General features: G+C 41.8%; 1 protein-coding gene across 4 annotated transcripts in view; it reads left to right on the forward strand.

Moving 5' to 3' along the window:
* The window catches only part of TMCC1 (transmembrane and coiled-coil domain family 1), a 109,738-nt gene that overhangs the window by 28,206 nt on the left and 54,794 nt on the right, over positions 1–26,738 (forward strand). The window contains exon 1 of one of the 4 annotated variants that reach the window (XM_054076339.1): positions 14,980–15,065. The exons of the other annotated variants lie outside the window; for them this stretch is intronic. Coding sequence (XP_053932314.1) covers positions 15,027–15,065 — 39 coding nt within the window. The 5' untranslated portion in view covers positions 14,980–15,026. Of the gene's footprint in view, positions 1–14,979; positions 15,066–26,738 lie in introns of those variants that run through there. 4 annotated transcript variants of the gene reach the window in all.

Below are 26,738 nucleotides of genomic sequence, written 5' to 3' on the forward strand. Positions count from 1 at the left end.
GATGTTTGCTTTCAGAAAGAGACGAGCATTTCTGAACGATGTACTGCTCTGTTCCCTGCTGGCAGGAAAGTGTGTGGGAATCAACAATAAAGGCGAGTGTTACCCTGAAGTTTTACTGTAATTTTAGTAGGAGTGAAAATGCTTCAGGCGCTTCCAGGCAATAACCATGCCTGCAGTTCTGAGGGGTCACCTTGCAGAAGGTGCAGTGCAATGGCCTGAGAAGATCTTTCCCTCAGGACAGGGGAGGAGTGTTTGATATGTCTATTTAATCTGCCTTCCTGCCCCGGACCCAGGGTCAGCTTTTATATCCTCCCTGTTTGACATTTGAAACATTGTTAGTGGAGAATAAATAGGCTTTAACCAGTCACTTTCTGTAGGTTACCTGAGCACTTGCAGAAGTGTGGCAAACAGGGTAGGTGACCAAAAAGGTAATAATGAGATATGGGAGGAATAAAGTCAGGATTACCTCAAAGAAACAAAACCATTAAGAGTGTTAAAATATTGGAATGGAAAAATGGAGGAAATCACACTCTTTTTAACTGAATGAAGAGTAAAAGACCTGTCCACTTCTACTAGAAGGACTGGCATTTGTATAGACTTTCATGGCGGAATAATAAAGCCTTTTGACATTGTTAGGATTTTATGAAAAAAATACAAAATCAATCTTACTGAAACAGAAATCATTACAAATGTGCAACACCTTAGTTGTTGCTTTTACCACTGAGTTCTTTATGTTTTGCTGTCATTTGGACTTAAATGACAGAGCAAGGTGGGAGTGAGGTCAGTTTATTCATTGTGTTTGGAATATTTGGTAGCAGCTCTTGGCTGACACCTTCTGGTATCACTGAGAAGGCAGACCAATCTGAATTAATTTAATATCAAATTGTTCATTGGATTGCAGCTTTTTGCCTCTGTAGGCCCAAACGTTTGCTTGCCTCAAGGTTACAGGAATGATAGGAAAGAGGATTTACTGTCCTGCAGCGAGATCCCTGTAGGGCAGTTTTCTGCTGTGTCCTTATCCTCTTTCAAGTTTTGATGATCAGTTTTCATAACTATTTAAAATATCTTTGGATTTTGCTTAACATCTTAAATCACTATTCTGTTACTGTCCACAGTCTTTAAAATTACTACGTGTACTTCTGGAATGGCAGTTTCCAGTCTTTGCAGACTCCTCAGTATTTTCCATTGATGTTGTTGACTCCATGAGTATCAAAAATCCTACTAACAGTAAGCTTGCTTTTCTTAGTTAATTCTAGTGACTCTTTCCAAGTAGTCACACTGGTCCACAAACTACATATTAATATAAACAAGGTAGCGTATTCAACTGCAACGCCCTTTCAGTATGTGTAGCAGAGCTGTGGAAGAATGGTTTCCGTCCAACTGTAAAGAGTCTTTTAAAGCAGTTATTTACTTGCCAGAAACATTTTTCACAAGTACTTTTTTCATAAATACCATGCAGTATACTTGGGACAACCACCTGTGAAAAGATAAAAGATTTTGTTTAATAACATTAAAACCATGTGCAAAATCTGCTGTGGCTCTATGGAATGCCTGAAATCTATAGAAGATGATTTAGGCTTTAACCTAGTTCCCAAAAGAACAAGCAGTCTTTTTAACATCATCGTAGTGTTTACTCTTCCATTCAACTTATGTTGGTGATAAACATTTTTAAAATAGTTTCAGACTTGATCCCGAGTAAAACGTTTTACAGCCAAAGCTACAAAAGACTGGTTTTATATTGAAAATAATATTTGTCATATCAATAGATTGGGTTAGTCACAAGCCATTCTGGAAATAATATATATTATAGGATTTTACTTTCAGTACCTGCATCCGAGGCATATTAAAATGGCACTAATCTTGCAGAGTTACTGTAAAGGGAGAGCTTTTACTCATTTGGGAGGATAAAGTAGGAGTTCCCTGTATCCCGACAGTGAGGCTAACAAGAACCTGGATGGATTGGTGTATGAGGAGCATTTCAGTCTCAAAATTGGTGCTACAAACACCTGGTGCCACAGGTTTGGGCTTCCAGCAAATCTGAATGGACAGCTGTGTGCTGCATGTAAGCGTGACTAACGCAGCTCTGGCCCATGTGGCAGCAAACTCTGTTCTCCTCCTCCCCCAACAGAAACGTACAGCCCAATGTTGATGAAAGCATCCGGTATGAAGATAGAGTTTTATTGTTTGCATCTTGCAACAAGATTAGATACTGACAGGTCACTGGAATGGCTTAATTGCAGATTGAGATAGGTCAGGAGTCGGCTGAGGATTGCTTCACAAGCTGGGAAAGTAATCTTTAGTTGCTTAATTGCTCTGAAAGACCATGCTGTACCAGGCGCTGCTTCTCCCTGGCTGGTAATAGTAACCTTTGTGAAGCACAAGAGTGGCCTTAGGCTCAAAGTCTTGTTTACAGGCAAAGAGGATGCACATTATATATAAGGAGTGCCAGAATTAAATGTTAGTGTAATTGAAATTCTAAGGGTCTAATCAACATTAGCTCAGATCTAATTGTTACAGAAAAATAACAGAAAAAAAATACCATTAAAATAGTTACACATACGCTTCTTTGTTTATAACCCCTTTCCTTGGGTTATGCTCACCCTTCCACTGCTCTTACATCTCCATGTGTTGTGGCCTCTTCTGTTGTGATAAAGGCCTGTGTTTCTGTATGCTATGTCAGTACTACTAAGTATCTCGGTCCATATAGGAAAAAAAGCTTGCTACTGCTACCTGTATAAAATTATGGTTGTACCTCACAGTAATAAACACAAGTCCAAGCAGATTAGCCATAGGCACCTGGTCACTTGGAGAAGTTGCTGTCGCAGCTAAACCAAGTGAAACAAAGCTGTAAGCAAGTCGAGAGAGATTCTGACAGAGTAAACTTCAGTCCTGAGGCCTTGCAAGCTGAGCATGAAGCCTGTGGCATGTTATTAGTGATGGCAACATGTGTTAAAGAGCTGCACAGTAACTGTGGGAGCTCTAAAACTCCTATTTTTTTGGTTTAAATGTTAATTATCGGAATACTGCTTAAGAAAGAAAAGGTTTGTAAGACTTTATGTATTGCTGCAATGAATATCTTTGGAATGCATAACTGGAACCAAAAATCCAGTCCTAGACAATGTATTATTTCTTGGGTTAGAATATAATTATAACCTCATCTCAGAGGAACTGCAAGTTCTAGAAATCTGTTAATCCATCTACAAGTGTATAAGGGTTATCTATGATTATTGTCTTTAATTTTGGAAGGTGGGAGCTATTTCTAGTTTCCTTCAATTTTTTTTTCTCTTCCAGAATTCAGTTCCATGGAGAGAATATCATATCAGCTGAGAGTTTTAAAGATTCTTTTCAAACCTGTTTTTGCGATTTTTTTTTTTTTTTTTTCCTGAGCATGCTTTTTAACTTGGAAGTTTTCCAATCTAACTTTTTTCCTCTCATTTTCAACTTGCAACACTTTTCAGTGTATCTAATTTTGGAAAGATAATTTTTTTCAGCTGAGAATTGTAAGCGTCATTCTTCTGCATGGTTCTTTTTCCAAAGGCCCACAGACACTCTTGGGTCAGGGAGACTCTCCTTCCCCTAGTGCTCTGGAAGGCTGTGTCCACAGGCATCAGGAAGCTTCTTGCTCTTGACAGGTCAGCGCACAAAAATGAGGAAGAGTGACCTTTGCAAGGGACATTTATGCATCTGAAAATTGAGTGGCACTGCACTTACAGATTCTGATAAATATGTATATTTCAGTGTAGTTTGGAGTTTTTTGAGTCAGAACAGTTCCTTGTGACTGACAGACGGTAAGTGAAACATGTTCACTTGGTGAACAGCTTTTTCTTCCCAAGCTACTTTGTCTTACAGAGTAAGAGGGAAACACTGTTTATGATATAATTACCCAACACTTTCCAAAGCTTTCTGCTGTAGCGTTATTATTATTAGTGAATAACAGAAAATGCTGTAGAATGGGAAGAATCATTCATTATGGTTGAGGGAGCATCAGTAGAGAGCAGCAGACACAGAATTAAGAGGATTATTTTCTGACACCACAACATGAAATGGACCAAGACAACAGAAAATATAATGTAGGTGAACAGTCCACTCTGGCTGGAAAGTAGATAGAATGACTTAATAAGTGTGCATCTTCAAGTTCCCTGTAATATGATACTGTGCCTCTTAGCTGAGAGCATAAGCTCTTTGTGGTTACCTCTTCCTCCACAAACAGCTGGTTACTTGGTTGCTCAATTATAGAGCTGAAAATGCAAAGTTCCGTAGACTATGCTGTTACAACTCAGCCATACATCTTTTGCTGATGTTGTTCAGTCATGATAAAGCAAGCTATGGAGACATGTATGTGCTATAACTGATAGCAGAGCTACTGGGGCTGTGTAATTAATACTTTTGACAGGCTCATGTCTTCCAGATGAGAATACCATCCAAGACCTCCCCCAAATCTCCCTTAGGACGGAAGTCAATTTCAATAAGATAGTGATTTGAGCAATTAGGAAGTGCACTGAAACAATTTTATCTGGCAATGTCACCTGGTTAAAGATAAAGCTTTGTTTGCCTGTTGTTCGCTATAACAACACTGTATATGATAGTTGTTGTGTTGATAGCAAGTTTCTTGGCAACTCAGAAACTTTATAAGTCATTTCTAATTGTGGGATTGACTGTGAGAAGTATCTTATTTGTAATCATTTTTGCAAAATTGTCATGAATGCTTTCTGAAAATTCCTAGAACTGCTATTCTGTGATAATTCTAAGTGGTTATTAGTTGGAAATTAATGTTAAAGTAATAGAACTTTGGCATTTCCCTTGCAGTAGCACTTATGCCTCGATTTGCTACTTTTCAAATAGAAAAATAAGTGGCAGAGAGTAGAGGCATCAGTGGTATCAACATTTCTGCCAAGACTCTTGTAGCAAGTAGGGCTTATGGCATTGCTGTTTGTGTTTTTATGCCTTGTGCAGGTTGCAGCCAGAGATCCTGAATAAAGAGTAAATCTAACGTCTTGGTCCACAGTGCAGGAAGGAAAGAGATCTTACTGTGGTATGTTCAAGTATGTTACAAAGATGGGGAGGCAATGACTTTATTGGTGAGAAGTGGAGAGTTGCTGTGCTCAGGCATCAAACTGGTGCCAGACAGGAACAGAAATATGGTCCCTGGTAAAACTTATTCTTTTAACGTAAAGTAATTTTTACTTCCAGTTATTAAAAAAAAAAAAATAGATCTAAGCAGGGCTATGTACATGCCCCACTTTCTGCCAGCTTTGAATGTATGCAGGACAGATGAGCCTTACTGAAGTAAGGCAGACTAAAATAAAGCAGACGAGGAAGCCTGAATTAGCAGGTTTTGGTACTTTGAGTGAAGCGAAGATGTGCTCATGGGAGCAGCAGTCCCTGTTGGCCTGAAAGCCCAAACGCTGCGGTAAGGGAAGCAGGTTTGTGTTTTCCTCTCAATCACTAACTTTATCTCTAAACTGGGTTCTTTCTGCGTTACTGTTTGAGATGTTCTTTGGTGGGGGTGACACCTTTTATATGTGAGGGTGTTCTGGTGACCCTTAAATGTGCAAGGCTTTGATAGGAAAAGGTACTGGAGGTGATTTGGGGGAGATGCAGGTACAGTGGTTACTGACAGTGCTTGGACCCTCTGTCATCGCATTGCTCAGGCGACGGTGACATCCTGAGCGCCACACCAACCCCAACCAGAGTTGTTTGGCAGGTGCCTCTGGTTTCTGCGCAGAGTGTTTTCATGGCAGCAACACTGAGTCAACAGAGGGAGCTGTGACTTTTCTGAAGATGGGCACAGAAACATCTTCTCACGTGATCCATCCTGGAAATGGAGTGGTTGGAGCTACTAAACTGACCTTCAGAGATACCACTTATCGTCGTGTGGTTGTTGAGAGAATTATCTTAGCACAACAATGAGATCAAGTGTTTTCTGGAAAATACAAGTTGTTATGAAAGTTAATTTAAATTAAGCCAGAAGAAAAATACTTTTAACACCTTTCTTGGCTCTAATTTTGTTTTCCTAAAACGACTTACACCCTGTTGTATGCAGAAAACTGCAGACTGATAGTAACAAATTTAGAATGTATAGGTATCTCAAAAAATACTTTATTTTATTTTGAAACATATATAAAATAAACTGAAATGGTTGATGCTGAGAATGTGTGCTTGAATACATGACATTTCTATCTTCCAAGCTTTCTGCAGTAAAATTTCTCTAATGTTGATTATCTCAGTAGGTACTTCTGTAAGAGGGTCATCTACTAATTCATTTAAATCTATAAAGTATTGATTTTACTTTAATATAGATAGATATATTTCTGCTAACTTTATATAACGCTAAAAAAATAAAAAGAAACCTGCTGAACACCGAATTTGATGTACAAATAAAAAGTTGTAGAAGATCTCAATGAGAAATTACAACAATTCTAGTCTTACTGAGCATTTTTTAAAAAGTGGTTACAAGATATTTTGTATTAAAAAATTAATCTGAATTGTTTTATGTTCTCATGACAGGATATCAGGCAGAGGCACTGGTTCATTAGGTCAAGTTAATTTTTAATTTTGAAAATAACATTTGGTTGATTTTACTAAATTCTTAATTTTCTATGCCCTGAATGTGGTTACAAAGCAGTGTTTCTTGTCTGGAGGACAGGCCTAGGGTTTGGAAAGGGGACTGACTGTGTAGAAATAAGAATTTTATATGGGTAGCTACTGTTTTCATTGAAAGCACCAATGAATTTCTAACGCCACTGAATTACTTTTTTGGACTTAATCTCCAGGATCATAGTAATATCCCCTCTGAAATGATTTAGACATCTTAAACAGGACAGTATTGACCGCTGCTGCGGATCCGTGCCCTCATGCGTCATGCAGAGTGGGGAGGGTGGAACTGTGCATGAGGCATCCCAGGTGCTCCAGGTCCTCATCTCTTAAGTGCATTGTTTGAAGGTGGGCATGTAAGTACTAACAGGCTGTCCTGCTGGCCATCCTCTCTGAAGAAGCAGTACAACGGAGTGCAGAGGAAGGTCAGGCGAGTGTTTCAGTTGTGGACAACTCTTCCCACCTGGGGAGTGCGAGCACCTTGCTTTTCATAGAATCATAGAAGCACCAAGTTGGAAAGGACCCACGGCATCATCATTTTATTTGGCTCTAGGTGGCAGAGAGCAGTGACAAAACTGGAGGTGAAAGAGGGGTTGCTCCTGGCACTGCATCGTGCTTGATCAAACTATCGAGTCAAGGAGGTTGCTGTTCTTGTTAAAAAATGCTACTATGACCAATAAATGATATGTATGGGTTTATTTAACTAATAAATATTGTAGCCAAAGCCTTCTTTAAAAAGAAAATGTCAATGTACACAAAGACAGAGGTGCTGATGTATGTGGGAGACTTGGGCATTGTGTTGCTATTGGAAAGAGCCAGCGTAGAGCACAACTCTGCTCTGTATGAGGCTGATTTCCACTGAGCCTTGTCAGTCCTCTGAAAGGATCTAAAGGTGACAACAGAAGCAGCATTTGATCACTTCTGTATCGGCATTTGGTCACTTCAGTGTGTTTTCTCAATTGGACTGAAATCTTTGTGGTCTTATAATTTTAAAAAAATCTCAAATCACTGAGTGGTTGCTGGATAAGGTTGTCTCGACTGCTCCTTGTAATTTTAAGTTGCGTGTGTTCTGCACCTAATGAGAAGTGTTCGTGCTGCTGACCTGGCCAAGATCATCTTCTGACATTCTCCTTACCGAAGTTCTGCTTAGGGTGTTTCTATGACAAGAGGAACAAACTGGAGTTTTGGCCTAACTGTGTAGGGTTGCTGCTCTGAGTAAAACAGCAGAGGGATTTCACTGCAGAGGCAGCAATGCTTTACAAGCGTGTGGATCAATTCACATAAAAGCAACGTGGCTGTGAAGTATTAGTTGGCAGCAGTTTCTCTTGTAATCCCATTGTCTGTGGAATGTGCCATTCATTTGGTTACAGCCTTGACGTACAGTGGGGAAATTCTGAACCAGCAGCACAGAGTGGAGCCTCCCATCAAGTTAAGGCACTGCTGCAGTCTCCCTGCTTTTGTTTCTGTCAGGGTTGATTGCACAGCACATGCTTGCTTTTACACTGCATTTGGCTAGGCTCATTGGCAGAGCTCTTAATAAGGCCCTAAATTCTACTGCAAGTATTTTGGCCTTGAGTTAACTAGGAGAAGAGAGTAACCCTCTTGCACAAGCCTTAATTGCATCATCTTTGTTTAATACAGAAGTGCTGCTACTGAAAATTTACTGTTTCAGCAGTAAACTAAGCAGATGATTGTAACACCCAAACACACACATCCTTCCCCTCAGTTTATTTAAAAATAAAAAGGTCAGGGAGAATTTAATTTCTTTGGGAGGACAAAGCTTCTTAAAGTTTTAAAACCATAAAGACGATACCTTGGGTGGAAATAGATTAAAACTATAGAAGTCTCATGTGTGAATATTATGCTGATTAATTATATTTGAGCATCTGTATGCATAGCATAAATATATTTCCCATTTCTTCTTCTATCCTCCCTTTCCTTTAATTTACATAACATAGTGATTGTTGTTTATAACCACATTTTATACAGGTTTGCATATAGAAAACTTTCTGTTACTTCACTACTTCTACTTTCAATATTTGCTCAACATTCAGCTGTAATTGGTTGTCTCTCTATTGCACATTTATTTATACTTATGCATTTGTACATAATTAATTGCAGTTCTCTCTAGGAATTCTGATGCAGTTCCTGAATGGAAAGAGAATTCACAAATGAATCTATCCCACAGGAATGAATTGCTGTAGGAAGGTAATACTAGCAAAAAAAGAGTTATGATAGCCTAGGGAAAGGGGACTAAGGAAAAAAAGATGCTAGTGTCTCTAGGTAAGAGTAGGAGCTATTAATTAACTATGCAGATCATAAAAATCAGTTTGGAAATGCTGAGTGCGAGGCCTCAGCTACGGAAGCCAAGAAGAATGTTGTTATCATCAATTTTGCTAATCTACCAGTTCCATCTCAGTCTGATGTGGATTAAATTTCAGCCAGCTGGCTCCTTTCCCTTATCTATATCTCTGTCTCGCCCAGACTCTGAGCCATGCAGCCTGATGGGGAAAAGAGATCTGGGTGTCCATGAACGAACTGAGGCACCACGTGTCTGAAGCGTTGGATGGAGGAGGTACCAGTTAGTCATTGGGACTTTTGGCACCGAGCCCTGAGGGTGGGAGGGTGATTACCTAGAGCCACCCCTATCTACTGTCAGACAGGGAATTTTAGATGCGGCAGATAAGGTGGCAGGACAAACCAGCCTCCCCTGGCTGCCCTTGTTCAGCATTTTGTTCTGGTGTGGTTTGTGCAGGGAGTTTGCCTCCCATGCTGCTTTACTGATTGTTCCACTGGTCATTGGGTTCCCAAGTGAAATACAGAAATCCTAGGTGTGTTTTTGAGTACACAAAATGACCAGGAGATGATGGAGACTTCTTTGGAGATGCTGTTTTCAGTCACAGGAGGATGTTGTCGTGAGAATGCTGACAAGCCTGGTCGTCCCAACAGCGTTAAGTGTGTGGCAGCTTTCCAGGCACAGAGACAGGTCAAGATGGTATAGATTTTCTGCAGTGGGAATTGAATGGTGCGCACAAGGCTTCTGAACATAGTCAAACTGCAGAACAAGAAGTACTGACTAAGTTCAGAGAGGGGAGTGGTGCAGTTCCTAGATGCAGAACCCCCTGAGCATCAGGTATGCGCTCCACCAGCACAAGCGGAGGGTGTGCGGTTTCTAGTCTCTCAGTCCTATCCATTTCCTTTGCTGTTGGCTCTACATGGTCATTACAAAACTGAGGCCTGGTAACTGGCTAATGTACTATTTACATATTTCCAAGAAAAATGAGCATTTTGAAAAGGAGCCCACATTCTGACAAGGGAACGCTACCTCTGTATGGAACACTTTCTGCATTTTGAAACCTCTGATTTACCACTGATAGGGGAAAATGCTACCAAATAATGCTCTCCTATCACAGCTGGGGTTTTCAATGCTGAAGTATGCATCTATAGATGTTACTTTTGGATGACAGTTCTAAAATAAACACCTTTGTTTAATCTTTTTGTAACTTTCCCATCAAGTTCTATTTAGAGAACCGCACTGACCCTTCTCATAACCCTTCATGGCCCAACCACAAATGTTTCCTCTGTCTCTAGCCTCCAAGTCATTTGATGACTTTAAAAATAAGCTAAAAACGTTTTTCCTTAACAAGGCAAATATTATGGCCTAAATCACCTTCATTTTTCTACAAGACTGTGCAGCCATGCATGGCTGTGAAGTGCACTTTCACAGTACGTACCATAGAGAGTAGGTTTGTATGGAGTCGGTGCACACCATAGCCGTAGCATGCCATGGGATCCAGGTTTCTTGATTTGTTGTAACTGGAGCATGCTATGGGATCCTTTTGGCCATTGTGCCAGGGCTTCACTCTCATTGAAACTAAGGTCTGAGGAGAGTGCTGGTGAGCAGTGGAGTGCTGGATAATCCAGCCTTGCCCTGATATGGAGTCAGAACGCATGTAGGATGTACTCTGGCCACAGGAGTTGTTAGCTGGTCCTGATTCAAGTAATTTTGCTCATAGATTAGAGTTACTCAGAAAATACTTCCCTTTTAGACAAGTCCATGTACAGAAGGGATCAATGCTAGGGCTGTTTAATACAAAAAGGAGCCCTCCCTTTTGGATTCATGTTGCAACTCTGTCTCTGTTTGCGTTGTATTGTAAAAATTGCATATAAGCGCTCAGAATGAATGCCGAGGATGCTGATAAACGTTTTTCAGGTATGTGGGTCCCCAGTCACTTAATAGTTAGATGAATAAATTAGCAGAAAGGAAGCAAAAGCATGTGGCCTTGAAGGTGTTCAGTGTCAACCAGACATTTCCTGACTTCAGCAGCTGTTGTGAAGCAGCTGGAAGCTGGTTTGCCATGTAAGGTACATCTTCAGTGTTGAGATTGACATACAGTTAAGTTCAGGTCTTGTCCATTTGTCTTATCTGTCAGCCCCAAAATCTACTGAGAATTAAGTACGTGGCACTGCTGGGGATGTTGTTTCTGCTTTTGCTCAGATGAGCAGTCTCCCGATCTTGTTGTGAGCATACAGGTCAAGTCACTTGTCTGATGGTACTTAGTCAGCCAGTGCTTTTCTGTACTTTTCCGCTACATGCTCAGAAAACTTCCAGTGCTTTTGTGTAAAAGAATTCTACAGTGGATCTGTTCACTGCACCGAATGATGCCGAGATAGATGCCGTCAGGCCCTAGCTGTATGCAGCACATGTGCTGCCCTGGTCAGATGTGTGTGCATCTCCATCACAGGTACTTGGTTAGATGAAGCCTGTATCACATGGGCTGATTCTGCAACAGTGATGCAGTCCTAAGGGGTTTTTCAAATTTTATCTATCTCGCAATATCAAATCCTTTTAAATTTCCTGCTGCTTCAAAGTTTCAGGATGTGCGCAACGTGTGAAAGGAAACACAGCAAATCACTGCCTTATGCATTGATTTTATTTGCCTTTTTAAGGCTAAAACCACCATACATTCATTCAAGTAACTTTCTTGTGGCTGAGTGTGAAAACATATTGGTTTACATTAGTCTGGAAAATAGGGGTTATAGTTGTAGTCACGACAGAAAAATACTGAAATCACAAGTTAGCACTGCATTCACAGAGCATTTAGATGGTAGTTCTTAGGGTGCGACAGAGTGCGCTTTGTGGGTTAAGTAGTAGTAGTCAGTTATGAGCACTTCTGCCACCCCAAGCAAACTTTTTGATCTGATTCCATATTCTTTCTGAGTCATAGCAGCGTACTTAAGATTTAAGTTTTACTAGTAAATCAGGCTGTGTAGCTGGCACTGAAGAACTGCTGCTGTTGTAGATGATTGGAGCAAATGAGCTGAATGCTGTTTGAACAGTAAGCTTTTGTTTAATTAGACTTGGAATATGAAATGGTTCATGGCAGGTGGTTAGCTTAATCTCTGCCATCCAACAATATCATCCATACTGGTGATAATGTCTTCTTTGGAAGAATGACATAGGTATAGGAAGGAGTAATTTATGTGTTTTTAAAACTGTGAAGGAGATAAAAGAATTTAAAAGCAAGCAAATACAGGAAAAGTTTCAATATTCATATGAATTAATTCTTATGTTCCTTGTAGTGAAAAAATATTTGTCTGTGTCTTATGGGCAAAGCACACCTATACCTTTGTCTCCAACATGAAAGGAATCTCTGAATCACATTTCAAATTCAGTGAGGTGTGGTTTCTTTTTCATTCCATTTTGAATAATTGCTTTTGAAAAACTGGAATTGAAGCCTTTATCCTTCATGCTAAAATATCAGTCTATTACTAAAGCAACTCCACAGTGTTTGTGGCCAATATTGGGAATACCGGGCAAGAAGGAAGGCACAATGTTTTTTGCATCCACTACGAAAGTCTGGCTTCTATCGCTAGCATCTTAGTTCAGACAATGCATTTTTGAGGCTTTTTGTCATTAATGACTGTCAAACAGTATGAAAACAAAAGACTCTAAGGAAACCTGCATTGTTCCTGTCTTCTCTGTATACGGAATACAGTGCACGACATGTCAGCAGCCAAGTAGTGGTACTGAAAATAAAGCACACGTGTTTTGTCATTGAACAGAGGACGGACGGGCTGTATCAGCTGTTGAGATGTGATAGTGCCCAGTGTCCCTTTGTACTAGGAGGCACCAGCAGATTGAATGAGAAGAACCAGCTGTTGGAAAGGTGATTGTGCTGCTTAGAAAGGACATTTTGTCCTACAGCATCCAAGGAGTACACCCGTATTCACCGTTTTACAACTCCAGTGCAACTTTTTATGCCTCATTGTCTTCCATGACAGGCAAAAAGCTGACAGGGTATTCGCCAGTCGTGAATCACCTTCGCGTGAAACTCAGCCTTGCTGCCTGTAAAGGGAAATGGGGACTGAGAACCATGAAGATCTTCTGCTTGCAGAGCAAGTACACCTGCAAGTAATTCACAGAATTCTATTAGCATTAACAAAACTCTGACACAAAGAGAAGTGCTGTAAGAGTCGCACCTAGTATTTATGAAACCTGTCTACCAACCTGAGCCTTTTGCATGGCATGTGATCATTTTTACAGCAGTTTTATATCTTCCCACATGGCGACTGAACAGAAGACTAAACTTGCTCTTGAACCTTGGTTGTGTGAGTTAGAGCATGATACACCCTCCTCTGCACAGGAGGTTGAAAAATGTGTTCTGGGAGGTAAATTGTACAGAAGGACGCTTTGGGGTGGGATCTGGTGGTCTAAACACCAAACTTTTTCTAGTATGTTGCTTTAACACAGACATCAAGTCTGTAAACTCACTGTGTCTTTGCCTAAGTCATATGCTATTAAACTACGTAGGGGTATGAGTAACCATCTCTGGTAGTCTCACGACCTCATTTCTATTGCTCTTAGCTTTTCTGTCGCTTGCTGCATGGTTGCATCGTCTGTCAGCTTTAGGGAACAGTCCGTTCATGTCAGTGAAAGCCTCGCTGACCTGCTGGCAGTGCCTGCAATGGTTGCAGTCATTCTAGCAAGGAATTACGTGCCCATACCTTGTGAGATAGATCCATTCAGCACAGGCCATGGCACTGAATTCAGGCCTTTGCCCAAATTTGCTCATTTTTCCATCCATAAAATGGATGTGGGGCCATTTGAGAATTACGGAGCTGAAAGTGAGATTTTACTGGAATTCTCAAACAGCTGGCATTTGCAAAGTTTCATGCTTGCTTAATTGAGGATGATGCTTTGAAACCAGCCTCCCCACTTATTTCCAACAGCGCTGTGGAAAATCTCCCATCAATTTTCAGGTATCTGACTCTCTGGATTCCATCTAATTTCAGATTTAACACATGTGCAATGGCTTGTATGCCTTTTGCTTTGTATGTAAGAGGAGGAATGGAGAATGCAGGATATCTCTTTAAGTGTATTAAATTTATTGTATATAAAAATATATACAATATAGCATTCCTGTTGGCTTTTGTTCTATAGAATTTTCTCTCTCCTCCAAGTATCACAATTTTTTGTTCAAATGTACTTGATGTTTTCACTTGAAGTATTGCCTTACCACTTTGGTGGATCGCGGTGGGAAAGCTCCTGCCACAAGTGCATTTGGGTAAGGTGAGAACTCCGAGGGTCATGAGGGAGGGATATTTGGACACCCAGAACAGGAGCACGCAGTGTTTTTAAGTTGGAGTGACAGGAAGAAATGAGAACAAAATTGTAGGCAGGAGACAGTTACGAAAGGAGATGGAAATAAAATCCTACATAGTCCAGAATGAAAATGCTGCGACAGGACTGCATGACAAAGGGACTTATTTCCAGAGATTTCAAGCTCCTCATTGTTTCAGGGGGGTTGGATTTCCCTTCTTCTTTTACGAACATCCTGGCCCGAGCCAGTACACTGCGGTGCGGAGCCCTCTGAGCAGCGCGGGTCGGGAACGCACGCGTCCTCGCTGCTGCTTTCTGAAAGCCCTTGGAGCGTCCTGCGGATCCTGCGGCGCCCCGTCACCCCTCTGCTGCGGGAAACACTTGAACCACTGTCAGGGGAGAAAGAACACCACAAGGATTCCAAAGCCACTCCTATCAGGACATTTTAAGAGATGGAAGTGCACCTGACTATGTTACCATCGATCTTTATTGCGTATTTTTGGTGGGAAGAGAGCAATATTTGCCGTACGCGTTTCCCAGTGACCGTAACTGTGCCGATTCCCGCTGAAGGATAAAACCTGACGCGTTACGATGCGAGCGGAGCGCCCTGTGGAGCCTGGTCCCCTCGGTGCCCTTTCCCTTGGCCTCTCTCCTGGCACACAGCATCTGCGGACTCACAGCCCTCCCGCGTCCCGGGAAAGACGGAGATAGCGCCGGGGCTGCGGTGAGCTGTGCCGGGGGCGGTGCCGGGGCCCGTGTCCGCCCCCCGCAGCGGCGGCGGGTGCGCCCTGCCCTGCCCTGCCCTGCCCTGCCCGGCCCGCCGCGGACCATGGTGCAGCGCTTCAGCCTCCGGAGGCAGCTCTCGAAGGTGGGGCGGCAGCGGCGGGGAGCCGGTGCCGGCTTTTGTTCTTACCTCCCGGAGACACAAAGGGGTTCTCTTGCTGCCGGGCTTTGGGTGCCTTAAGGCTGAGCACCGGCTTTGTTCCTCGAACGCGGGGATCGTTCGGGAGAGGCTGCGGCTTCTCGCTGGGTTTAATCTCGGGGCTGGAACGGGGAGGGGGTAAATAAAAGGGGAGCAGAACTAACAGTCGCGCCGATATATGGGTGTACGAGGTAGCTGTGACAATGCCACGCGTGCTTTATTCTGCCTGGAATGTCTTTAATAGTCGGGAATATCTTTAGTAGTCGGGAATATCTTTAGTACTCTTCAATAGCTTTAGTACTCTTCAGTATCTTTAGTAGTCAGAAATATTTTTGGTGCTCTTCAATATCTTTAGTACTCTTCAATATCCTTAGTAGTCAGGAATATTTTTAATACTCTTTGATATCTTTAAGTAGTCGGGGATGTCTTTAATAGTCGGGGATATCTTTAGTAGCCTGGAATATTTCTAGTACTCTGGAATATCTTTAAGTAGTCAGGAATATCTTTATTAGCCAGGAATATGAATTGTCCCAGGGACACACCTGCAAAGCCGGGGGGAAAGCTTGTCCTCCGCTCTTGGCAGCGCTCGCTGTTAATACAGTGTTGAAGAACAAAGGAGTTGCTATGAACAGGTTTTGCTGTTTAATAATTACAAGTGTTCTCATTTATTTTGAGAAGCTGCTTTGTGGGAGAGGATAGTTAATCCGGGCAGTCAGTGACACGCATTGTCACTGAATCAATCCGATGCGTGGAGTTCGAAAAGCATTTGGAAAAAAATTAATCCATGAATAGAAGCCAGGCTGTGTAGCAGAGTCCAGGTAAGAACACTTGTACAGAGGTGCCAGCACAGCCCTGTTCTGTGCCTGATGCTCCCCATCGAGCAGACCTGGCTCTGGACATAGCAATTAGAGTATTCATTGGACACTTAAATAGCAAGCTGAATTTTCACTTTACATTTAAGCTTTTCTCCATCCCGCCCCCCGTGTGTGTGTTTGTAAAGGTTTTTAAAATGTATTCATCAAAATTTTAAAATGCTGTTATCAGCATTTAAAATAGGTCAGAATTCACACCCTGCAGACTGTGGTGGGAAAAGCTATGGCCTTGCAGTAGGTTGGTATCTTTCTTATTTATTTGAGATTTTTTTTTTAGTATCTCATCATATCAAAGAAACTGACGTGGCCATTTTTAGGGATTGTGAACAAGTGAAAGTTGCATCTTTTAATGGTTTACCTTGTTCCCTGTCAAGAGCTGTGCCTGCAAGCGCTGGAAGTCTCCACAGGCACTACAGAGTTTAATCTTCTCAGAAGAGACTTGATCTAGTTAGTAATGAACTTTGTGTCTAAACTCTGTTTATATGGGGCAGTCAAAATAGCTTTGAATGAACTCCTGTGATAACTCTGTTTTAATTCTTACTTATCAAGAAGGGAAAAATGGATTTCCAATGGATTTGGAAAAATATTTACACTGATTTTTTTCTACTACAGGAGAACTGTTTCCAGTTTGGTTTTCTGTCTCTCCGTTTTTGTGTTGTCTGACACAATTGTGTCTTGCACTGCATTAGCTCTGGTTATGTCAAGCCTACTTTAAACAATTGTCTAACCTTGACGGCATCTTAACTTTGTTTTAATTGTAGAAGCTGCACAGCTGCTCCAATATGGTGAGATGAAGGAAGAAACGAGACCTTGGTCTGACCAAAATAAAAAGTGTAGTCCTGTGAAGGAACAATCAGAACAGTTTGCGTTTATCTAGGCTCGGATGTGGGATGAGAACTCAATCTCCCTGCCTCTTCCCTGCTCTTTAGGATGGGATTGAGAAATCTCTTTGTGTTTAAGTCTTTGTGGGGTGGAGGTAAGCGCAGCAAATGGTGTTACAAAGCACTCTGTCGTCTACTGGAGGGAAACTATAGAAAAGACATAGAATTTTGCTAATACGTTTATCAGCCAAAATATAACGACTGCCAGAGCATATAAAATCAAGCAGTACTTATTAATATTTCTTGTGCAAAAATATTGATTCTTTCCTGGTTGCTGACTTAGACTTTAAAGTTGGCCAATATCTATGTGAGACCTGGAGCACCAGCTCCCTGGATGTATTCATTTCTTGAGTGGGATAGGACATTATTAAATTATGTGCCTTTGTTATGCAGCTGCAAGGTCAGAATTCCAATTTCTAACAGTGGTTAATGGTGGAGGCTTCAAACAGAATGTGACTGTGCAGATTGGAGAGCTACAAACTGGAAAATGCTACCACCAGTGCATATAAAACTTGAGCAAAGACAGCGTAGGGCTTCAAGCAGGAAGGAAAAATACAGCCTCATGATACAGGGTTAAGCCTCAAATAGCTGGTTTCCCTTTCCAACATGGCTATTTGCACTGCGTGCCTTTGATCAAATCCTTTAAGCTCTCCCAGTCTCTGTCTTCCTTCTATGATTGGGGTTAATGCCTTTCTCTTATTTACATAATGGCTGTCAAATTTTGACTTACTGTGCCGGCGAGCTGATTAGGCACTTACCCGTGTACTAACCTGTGAAGTGTTTACATGCTATAACCCATTTGTATCAGGAATTTCAGAAAGTTTTACACAGACTTATCTTCGAGTATTGCTTCTTATTTCACGTTTATCAAATCATTGCGTAATATTTGTGAGTTGCTGCTTGGATTCTCTCTTAGTTTGCCAACTTAAATGTCTGTAACTGTTAAAAATTTGAGTCACAAATTATTGCACCTTTACTGTTAGGACTTAAAGGCAAAATACTTGATGGCTTTTGGATTGGTTCAATAAACAGTCCCCTTAAGTATCCAAAGTGTTTTCCGAGTGGCTTGGTTCAAACCACTCTCTGTCTTGTACTGTTTGGAAATCCTTGGAGAGCCTACAATTACTGTCACACAAGACCTTACGAAATGCTGTTGCTGGTGTGTTATGTTTAGTTGGGGAATTCCATCACTCTTGGAGTGGTCATACGAAATTGTATCCAGCTTTCATTCAGCTTGACTTTGTCCAGATGTTTTAGCTGCATTTATGAAAGGAAAATAATGGAGATAAATTGAACCGTGTTTGAGGAAGTTTTTCTAGGTTAAAATGCATCTCAGTTTTGAAGGTTCTGCTCTCCTAAAAGAGGCTCAGGTCAGCCAAAAAGTGCCTTAATATATGGCTGAAGTTTTTACTAGAATAGGCCAGGTTCAACTTAAATAAAGAAAAGGCAAAAAAAGTATTTTTTGTGAACTGCAGTGATAATCAGTTCATTTAACTAGCACGTTAAATGTTATGAACTTTGCACTGTACTATTTTGCTTGTAGGTACTTATGAGTTTATTAGCATCTGAACTGTCTCTACATTGTCACCAGTGTGCGTTGAGTTTATTTATGGGACCTTCGGTGGATTATGGCAGAATAGCCTTGCAATGCTTTTACTTGAGCTACAAGAAGTTTCTTTTAATCCCTGAAGGAAGCCTTTCTAGCCTGTCTAAAGGTTATAGTGGGTGAATGTGCTATTGTGCTGACAGCATCTTGTTACTGATATGGGTAAAGCTTCTTCCAGGAGTGACTCCTCAGTTTCCTGTAGGTCTCACTTCTCTTGCATTACATTTGTTCTTGGGCAGATATGAGCCAGCACTTGATGTCATACCCCAAGTGTGTTGGTCTTCTTCAGCTCTATTCATTATACCGTGTTGATGTATCATATTATTTATGCTGCTGACCTGGTATTTTTGTGGGTATAGCATCATCAGTGGGAGTCTCTATCCACGGATAGAAAATGTTTGGTAAAGATGAATGCAATATAAAGTAACTTTTTTAGCAATCTAGGTTTACTATGAACATATTTGCACTAGTGTATAATATTAAAGCACTTAACTCCTTAAGACTATGCAGCTTAGACTGTTACCTGAAGACATGCCTGTGCAGAACTATGACACTTGGGATTCGAGAACTGTTTGTCTTAGAACAAAGAGGTAAATTATGGTCTTTGCTAAGTTCTGTGGATTTCCAGAGCATATTTCTTGAATTGTTCATGGCTATATCCTTCTTTTTTTTGTATGTCTGCCTCTGTCTTAAGGAGGGGAAGTCGCTAAAGAAGCTTTTAATGCAAAGAAAAGTCACTCTATCCTTTCTCAAGTCAGTAAAACAGTTACCAAGGAAGTTAGAAGTAGAGTGAATTGATGCTCCTGAGCTCTGAGGCCAGTTGTTTTGCGGCAGCTTCTGGTCTGTCGGTGTTTTGGGTAGAAAAAATGAACTTATTGGTAAGATCCACTGTTGGAGGTTTGCAGCTTATAAGAATTTTTTCCTGTCTGGAGCAAGTTCATTTGTACAGCAGCATGTTTTATTGGTAAACCCTTGCCAGGCTTCAGGAAATATCATTCTGTGATAACTACTTTATCAGGGTGGCGCTCTCCTAATAGTCAGTGTTCAAAGGAGAAATTACATTTAGCAAATGCTGATTGTACTTCTATAGCTAAAATGGTTGAAAGGTGGATGCTTCTCTCTGATGGCCTGCTTGATTTTATGGTATATAGCATAAAAAATCCTAGCTATGTTCGGAGTGCATCTGTTTACTATTAAAATATATCAGATAGTAGCTCTCTGAATCCTCAGTAAAACGGTTCATAGAGCCTCGTGACTTGGCTACAGTTAGTAATGGGAGAGAGTTGGAAGTAAAGGGAAGGCTTGGAAATCCGATGCATTTGAACCCTGTTTTATGTTTAATAAAGCAGCAGGCAAACAGTTTTCTTGTGGCTCTTCAAATTCTGCACTGCTCACAGAACTGAAGTAGCAGCGTTGTGCCCGTGGCTGAGCTAAGGCAGCTGGATGGTTTGATTTGATGAGACCTCCAGGGGGTAGAAGGACACGTAAGTTACCACATCAGTTGCTCAACAGTAGATTACCTTTAGATTACCTTTTTCTTATGGTACATGGGATGCAGCTTGAAGCAATTTGCTGCTTGCGGGAACTGATAGAAGGTTGCTAACCTTCACAGCAGACTTCAAGTGCTGCAAGTCTGTCCCTGGCATACTTCACCGTAACTCTGTGCGTGTGTACTCCCTCAGGTCAAGTAGAGGATTACCTTATCACTGCCAGTGCAAGGGCAGTTATCCAGAAAATTCCTGTTGCTCCTAATGGACAGGCAGGTTGGGCATTGTTGGCCATTCTTAGTGCCCTGTTGTTGACAAGCCAGGTGGAGCATCTTGGTGTACTGCTTGTCACATTGTTTAGTTTTGAATCTGTTCCTGCACAGATACTTTGTAGGGTTTACTGAGAAAAAGGCTTGTCTAAAGAAAGCCAAGATGTGGTGGGATGTAAATAGTTCTCTAAGCATTGGTGTCCGTGCTGATGATGAATGAGTGAGCACTGACAGTAATTAAAAATACCGTGAATTTTCTAGGCAAGATGGATCTCTCAAGAAGAGAGTGAACTTTTGTCGTGTCTTGCTTGGACGAATGTGTGGGAAAATGTTTCAGAGATATCACCTTCACCTTAGAAAAGGAAAATGAGCTTCTAGCACTATGTTTAAGAAGTAGGAGTAACAGGTTCCGTGAGGAGTTGGTCCTGTGTAACAGTTTCACGAATACCATGGCAGCATGGAAGTAAAATAGACTTGAAGCATCTTCCCACATTGGTAGTTAACAGGGTATGTGAGCCTACCCCTGCACAGATATTAGAGGTAGGACGAGGAGCTTCTCTTTATGAAAAAATGTTACTAAGAATCCGAAGAATTAGCCTTGTTCCTGCCAACTGGGGGTCTAGTGAATTGCATGTGATGGCTCATTGCCAAAGAGACTTAAGATGTTAAAGGATGTAAACACAGACTGCAGGTGGAATGCAGCTTACATAATTGCCTCTGTCCTTTTAATAATGGAATTCCACAGCTTGTGGCAGTTTGCCCTGCAGAGTATCATCATACGTTATAATAGGTGCTTACGTGGGGCTGGATAGCAATAACAATTGGAATTTCCTCCCAGCAGTGATCAAAGGAAGCATTCAAGTGTTGGCATCTTTACTCTGAGTTGGGTACCTTGAGGGGTACTTTGTAGAGATTTTGGCTTGTGTGGTATTTGCCCCTCTCCTCTTAATTCCCTGTGATAAAGCAACTGGCTTTTCCCTCAGCCAATGTTTCTTCAAAGGCAGAAAAGAGTTTGCTCTCATTTTGCCAATCTCTCCATTCTGGATGAGACAGTGATAAAAATGCTTATGTAAACTAGGTCCTTTTCAGAAAGGATAGAAAAGGTTTTGCACTGGAGGAAGGCCACAGAAGTTTAGGGGAAATGAAGTAACAGTTCTCTTTTCCCCTCTAGAGAACTTGAGTTAGTTTTCAACAGTCACCTGAAATCCAGTTTGGGACCTTGTCTTGGCAAAGGGTACAATAATCTCCAAAATAATTCTCATCAGAGATAAACTGTAAACACTTGCGTTTGGTGAGCAGAGAAATGAATGGTAGAGGTTTCATTCAGAGGATTTCAGTTGTCAAAAGATGTGATCTGCCTGTTCTGTCACTGAGATCTGCTTGGTTTTCCGTAGGCTTCCCCTTGGAGGCAGCTGTATCTGCCATAAGGCGAGTTGAGTGTTACAGTCCTATTCCTACCAAACTGTAACCGCAACATAATACGCTTCCATGATGGGCACATGAGCAACTCACTTGAATAATGAAAGTTCTACAGTATTTTTTCACACTCACGAATTTCATATTCAGGATTATAATTGAGATAAATTGACAGGTAGTAGGGCTCCTCCAGGAGCTCTGTTAAACTGACTCCTGCTTTTGTGGCTGTTATTCCAACTTCCCTCAAGGTAAACGCAGTCTTTATTTCAAGAAGAGAAAGATGCTCAGCATGGTGTGGTTTTGACTGTAGACTTCCCTGCTGCCCTCTTGCCTTGACATCGGGTGCCTGGTGCCTTAGGGTTATAAAAAGCCCACAACTGCGCAGTCCATTTCCACCCCTGCTCACCCCCGGCTGCTGGTAGGGCTGGTGCCCTGTGCTCATCGGCACAGCTTGATTTTGCTCTCTCCGTGCTCTGGCCACAGGTGCTGCTTCTGGGGTGGGGGTGGCAGCAGCTCTGGCACGGGGAGGTGCCAGCCCGCACCACAGCTGGCGTGGCCGAGCTCTCTGCCAGGCGTCACCCGCCTGGTGTGGCCCGCAGCGGGTGTGCACATGCTGTCCAGGGCATCCACAGAAGTCGCTGATGGCCAGGCCTCTGCAAGAAAATACATCAGTGCTGGCAGTCGTAAATGGGTTAGCAGCTGAGATGTTTCCAGGAAAATATGGTCGAAAGCTTTCATAGCTCAGAGTAAATGATACAGTAGAGATTCCCCTCAGTTTGGCAATCCAGAGAGCACCCAGAATGCCAAATTAACCCCTTTCCAAGCCCACATAACGCTGGTGTTGGTTAGAGGCCGGGGATGTTTCTTTGTTCCAAGTGCCCACGGAGCAGCAGATGGTACGGCGGCACCCGGCGGTCTGAGAATGCAGCAGTGTTGCTGCGGGACTGGCGGGCTCAATAAATCTCTGTTGTAGCATCTGTCTCCATCGGAGTTTGGCTAAAAAATGAAATTCTTCTCTACAGCAGCCTCTCTGTCTCCTTACAGACCCCTTGCTAAATAAAGCATATGTGGGAAAAGCAAACAGATGAGGTGGTGGGCAGGCTGTGTGCAGGGCTGAGCCGCCGCACTGCCCCACGTGCCGCCACGCACACGCTTGTCCGCAGCCTCCCCGGGCCAAGCTGGTTCTTGACCAGTGTCTGCACTTCTGATGGGGTTGGTTTGGAGTTTTAAAGTTTGGTTTGATAGAATGCTAAGGGATGATGGGACAGACTATTACCCTGATGAGTGAAACTGCTGCAGCTGTCGCTTTTCCCCTCAGCCCTTTGGTGTTCATAACACACACGGCTTTTCTTTTCTCATAAACTGTAGTTACTGGATCACCTGCTATTTCATGCAGAAGTTCACAGCCCTACAGTGTGTTAGCTTTTAATTAAGAGCACAAGCATGTTCCGTGGTAATTACACATCAGCAGAACCTTGCAAGTGAAGTTTCTTGCCTGCTTTTTGTTTGTTTTTAAATTTATGGTTTCTTATCTTTTGTGTCTTAGAAAATATTTGATTTTTCAAGACCTGATTTAGAGGGTACAGCAATTAAAATATTAATCCCAGTGCTGTATGCTTGCTATTTAACCCTTCTTGTGTTTGGATTGTGTTGGATTCTTTCCAACATATCATTAAAAAATCTTCCAGGTTCTAAAACCAGTCTCCCAGCAAAATGTACAAGAATAAATTGGGGCTGATTCCATTAAATAATGCAGTCCATACTGAAGTTGAGTATGTTCTAGATCAGTGGACATTTTTGTTAGTATACACTAAATGAAGTTGTATGTGCAGTTCAGACTACTCCCTTTGGAGGTGGTGTGTCTGAATAGACCATCTTTTGAAGACAAATTAATTCATTTGAAAATGTAGTCTAAGTTCCAGACACTTTGATAGACATTGACAGGAAAACCAGAGGAACGAGGTTGTTTGGCTTGATTTTTTTTTTAACTTTAGACACAATTTGGATACCACTGAGATCAACTGGTATTTTAGTAGGAAATTCAGCTTAGAAAATATTCCCTTCTGTAATATCAGTGCATACACTTGAGTTGTGAGCTTTGAGGCTGTTTAACATAGGGAAGAATGGCGAAGGAAAAGAAGCAAGGTTTTAATCATCAAGGAACTGCTATGAACGTTCTAGTATGCATTTAAAAAGAAAAGTGTGTTTAGATTTGAAATCAGAGTAGAATGTTTCAGCTACACATTGTAAGTGCCATGATTTGACTTTTTTGATAGGGCATTCAGAGGACACATGCTTAGCAGGAATGGAGTCCAAGAGCACAGGAATGCAAATTGTAGAGTAATTGTTTTTTTGTTTCTTGAGTGCTGTTGGTAAACACACTACTGCTTAAAAATATTTTCTCCCTGTGAGCTTCACAATCATCATCATACTTAACTCGCAGAAGCCTGCGAGCACTGATGTCATATTTGGAAAATCTGTAACTAGTGAAAGTTTCAATTCTAGAATCACTAAGTAATCCCAAAGTAAATGAAATTGGAAAGAGTGCTTAAATTAGCATGAGTTAGCCTTTATGCAGGCACATTTTCTTGCTTGCTCAAGCATGTCTGCCTCGGGGGTGCGCTGAAACCCACTGCCTACACCATCGATGTGGAAGGACCCAGGATCCTGTTGGTGGTGAACAAAAGCTTTCAAGGGAGAGAAATATTTCTGTCGTCAGAAATAAATTATTTCAGCCTGATGACATTGGCAACAGGACAATAGGAGCAGAGGAAATGAAGAGCTTCACATTGATGTGGAGGAGGTGTTTCACTGGAGGCCGGATTGTGAAGCATGTGAAATATTAGTGCAGAATTGTTGCCCACAGGTCTTTAGTATTTTGGACTACTGTTTTGGAATGAGCCAAAAGTTTCTCAACAATTTTTTCCATTTAAATAAGCTTTTAGTTGGTGCATGTTCTTTCAGTGAAATGTAGTTGCCTTTCTCTCTATGCTAAAGACACACACACCAAAAAGAAGGGAACAAAAAAAAGGAGGAGGGACATCCCTCTGCCTTTTATGCACAACACATTCATTTCAGTAGGAGTTGGGCATATCTTTTTGAAAAAAAAAAATTGTATCGCAGGGGCGTGGAGATGCAGAGGCCTGAAATGGAGTAGGGAAATTATGTCTTAGTCATAGTTATTATGTGGTAGAATAAAGTGCTATAAATTTAAGTACTTGTCACATTTGGAGGTATTCTTGCATTTGTTTAGTGCTTTCAATATTAATGTTCTGAATAAAATAGTTGCTTAATTAAGGTAATGTATTGGCAGTACTCTGATATTTGATCTGTTCCATCCTTCATTCTTTTCATTGGGTTACATAGGAGTTCATTTGATTTGGAATTTTGGGGTTTTTTCCTAAAATGCTGTTGAATACCAGCTGCAGAAGTTCAGGGGCACGCTGTAGCCTCCATACGTTATGTAAATAATCAAGTATTTTCAAAAATTAGGTGGTCCACTGAACAGGTAGAAAAGGTTGTGGATTATCCAAACAATTTGGCTAACGAGAAGTGAGGAAGAATTTCTCACTGGACAAATGAAAGGCTTCCTGCATGTTCTTTCACCTATGTCTTGCTTTTTAGAGTGAGGGAACAGCCTAAAACATCACTGATGCTGCAGTGAAAATCTCCTTCTCCTGATCCTTGCTCTGCTGAGAGGATGCAGCTCTTTTCGAACCCATGGTTGATGCTGCAAGAGAGGAGGCTCTGTTCAGCTACTTCTGCCATCTCACACTGCTGCATCTCTAGCTGATGAGATGTACCCCCCTCTTCCGTGTGGGTGGCGATGGAGCTGCAACGTGTAGTCCAAGGGTGATCAAAAGAGACTTCGGGGCCTTGGGACGGGTGGTGAGGGAATCTGGAGCAGAGGTTATTTTTGACTCTGCCCTTCCAGTTGCAGGTAGGGACATTAGAAGAAACAGATAGATACAGTCTATTAATACATGGCTCTGTGGCTGGTGTCACTACCACAGTTCTGGACGTTTTGATAATGAGATGTCTTACACAGCAGCAGGCTTGCCGGTGTCAGATGGAATTCACTTTCCGCAAAGCGGGAAGAGAGTCTTGGCTCACAAGCTAGTGAGGCTCAATGACAGGGCTTTAAACTAGACTTACTGAGGGAGGGGGATAAGATCAGGCTTGCCTGAGACGAGCTGTGGGATGACACGCCAAAGTTAGGGGGATGGGGTTCTAGTAAGGGCTCTAACCCTGTTGCTCTGAGATGTGCTGGCTACGCTGCAGCACTCTTTAAATCTTATGGAGATGAGCCTCCACTTCTAAGAAGGTGACACGACAGACAGCCTAGCTGAAGTGCCTCTGCACCAACGCACATGTCATGGGCAACAAAGACGTGGAGCTGGAAGCTACCGTGTTGTAAAGCTACAACCTACTTACCATTACTAAACTTGCTGGGATGAATCCCATGATGGGAGTGTGGCTGTTGATGGCTACAGGCTGTTCAGAAAGGACAGGCGAGGAAGGAGGGGCAAAGATGTTGCCCTCTACATCATTAGCTGTGACCAGGCTGAAAGCATGTGGGTAAGAATTAGATTCCAAGACAACAAAGGGTACCTTGTGGTTGGTGTCTACTACAGGCTGCCTGATCAAGGGGAGGCCTACTGACAAAATAATCTTACTCCAGCTACAGGAGGCATCACACTTGCAGGCTCTTGTCCTACTGGGGGACTTCAAGCACCCCAGAAATGTAGCATGGTGAGCTGCAGGCAATTCAGGAGACTTCTAGAGTGCTTTGAGGATAACTTCTTAAACAAGGCAATTGACAGCCCTACAAGAGCGGATGCGATACTGGACCACGCTACTGTTCCCTTTGATACAGCTGTCATGTAGCCATCCAGATCTAACTGCCAAAACCAAAGAGCAAAGACATTTCAACATTTTATGCATAATTAAAGAATTAAGAAAATAATAATGAAAGCAAAAGGTCTCCTAGTTCTGTAGTATCATTCAAGCCATTTTCTTCTGGCATTTTAACAATAAGCAGAACACATTTAAAAGACTGTAGCTATGTTTGGTTGCTGGACCTGAAAT

The sequence above is a fragment of the Cuculus canorus genome, chromosome 11 (genome assembly GCF_017976375.1).
Source record: "Cuculus canorus isolate bCucCan1 chromosome 11, bCucCan1.pri, whole genome shotgun sequence".
Taxonomy (NCBI): domain Eukaryota; kingdom Metazoa; phylum Chordata; class Aves; order Cuculiformes; family Cuculidae; genus Cuculus; species Cuculus canorus.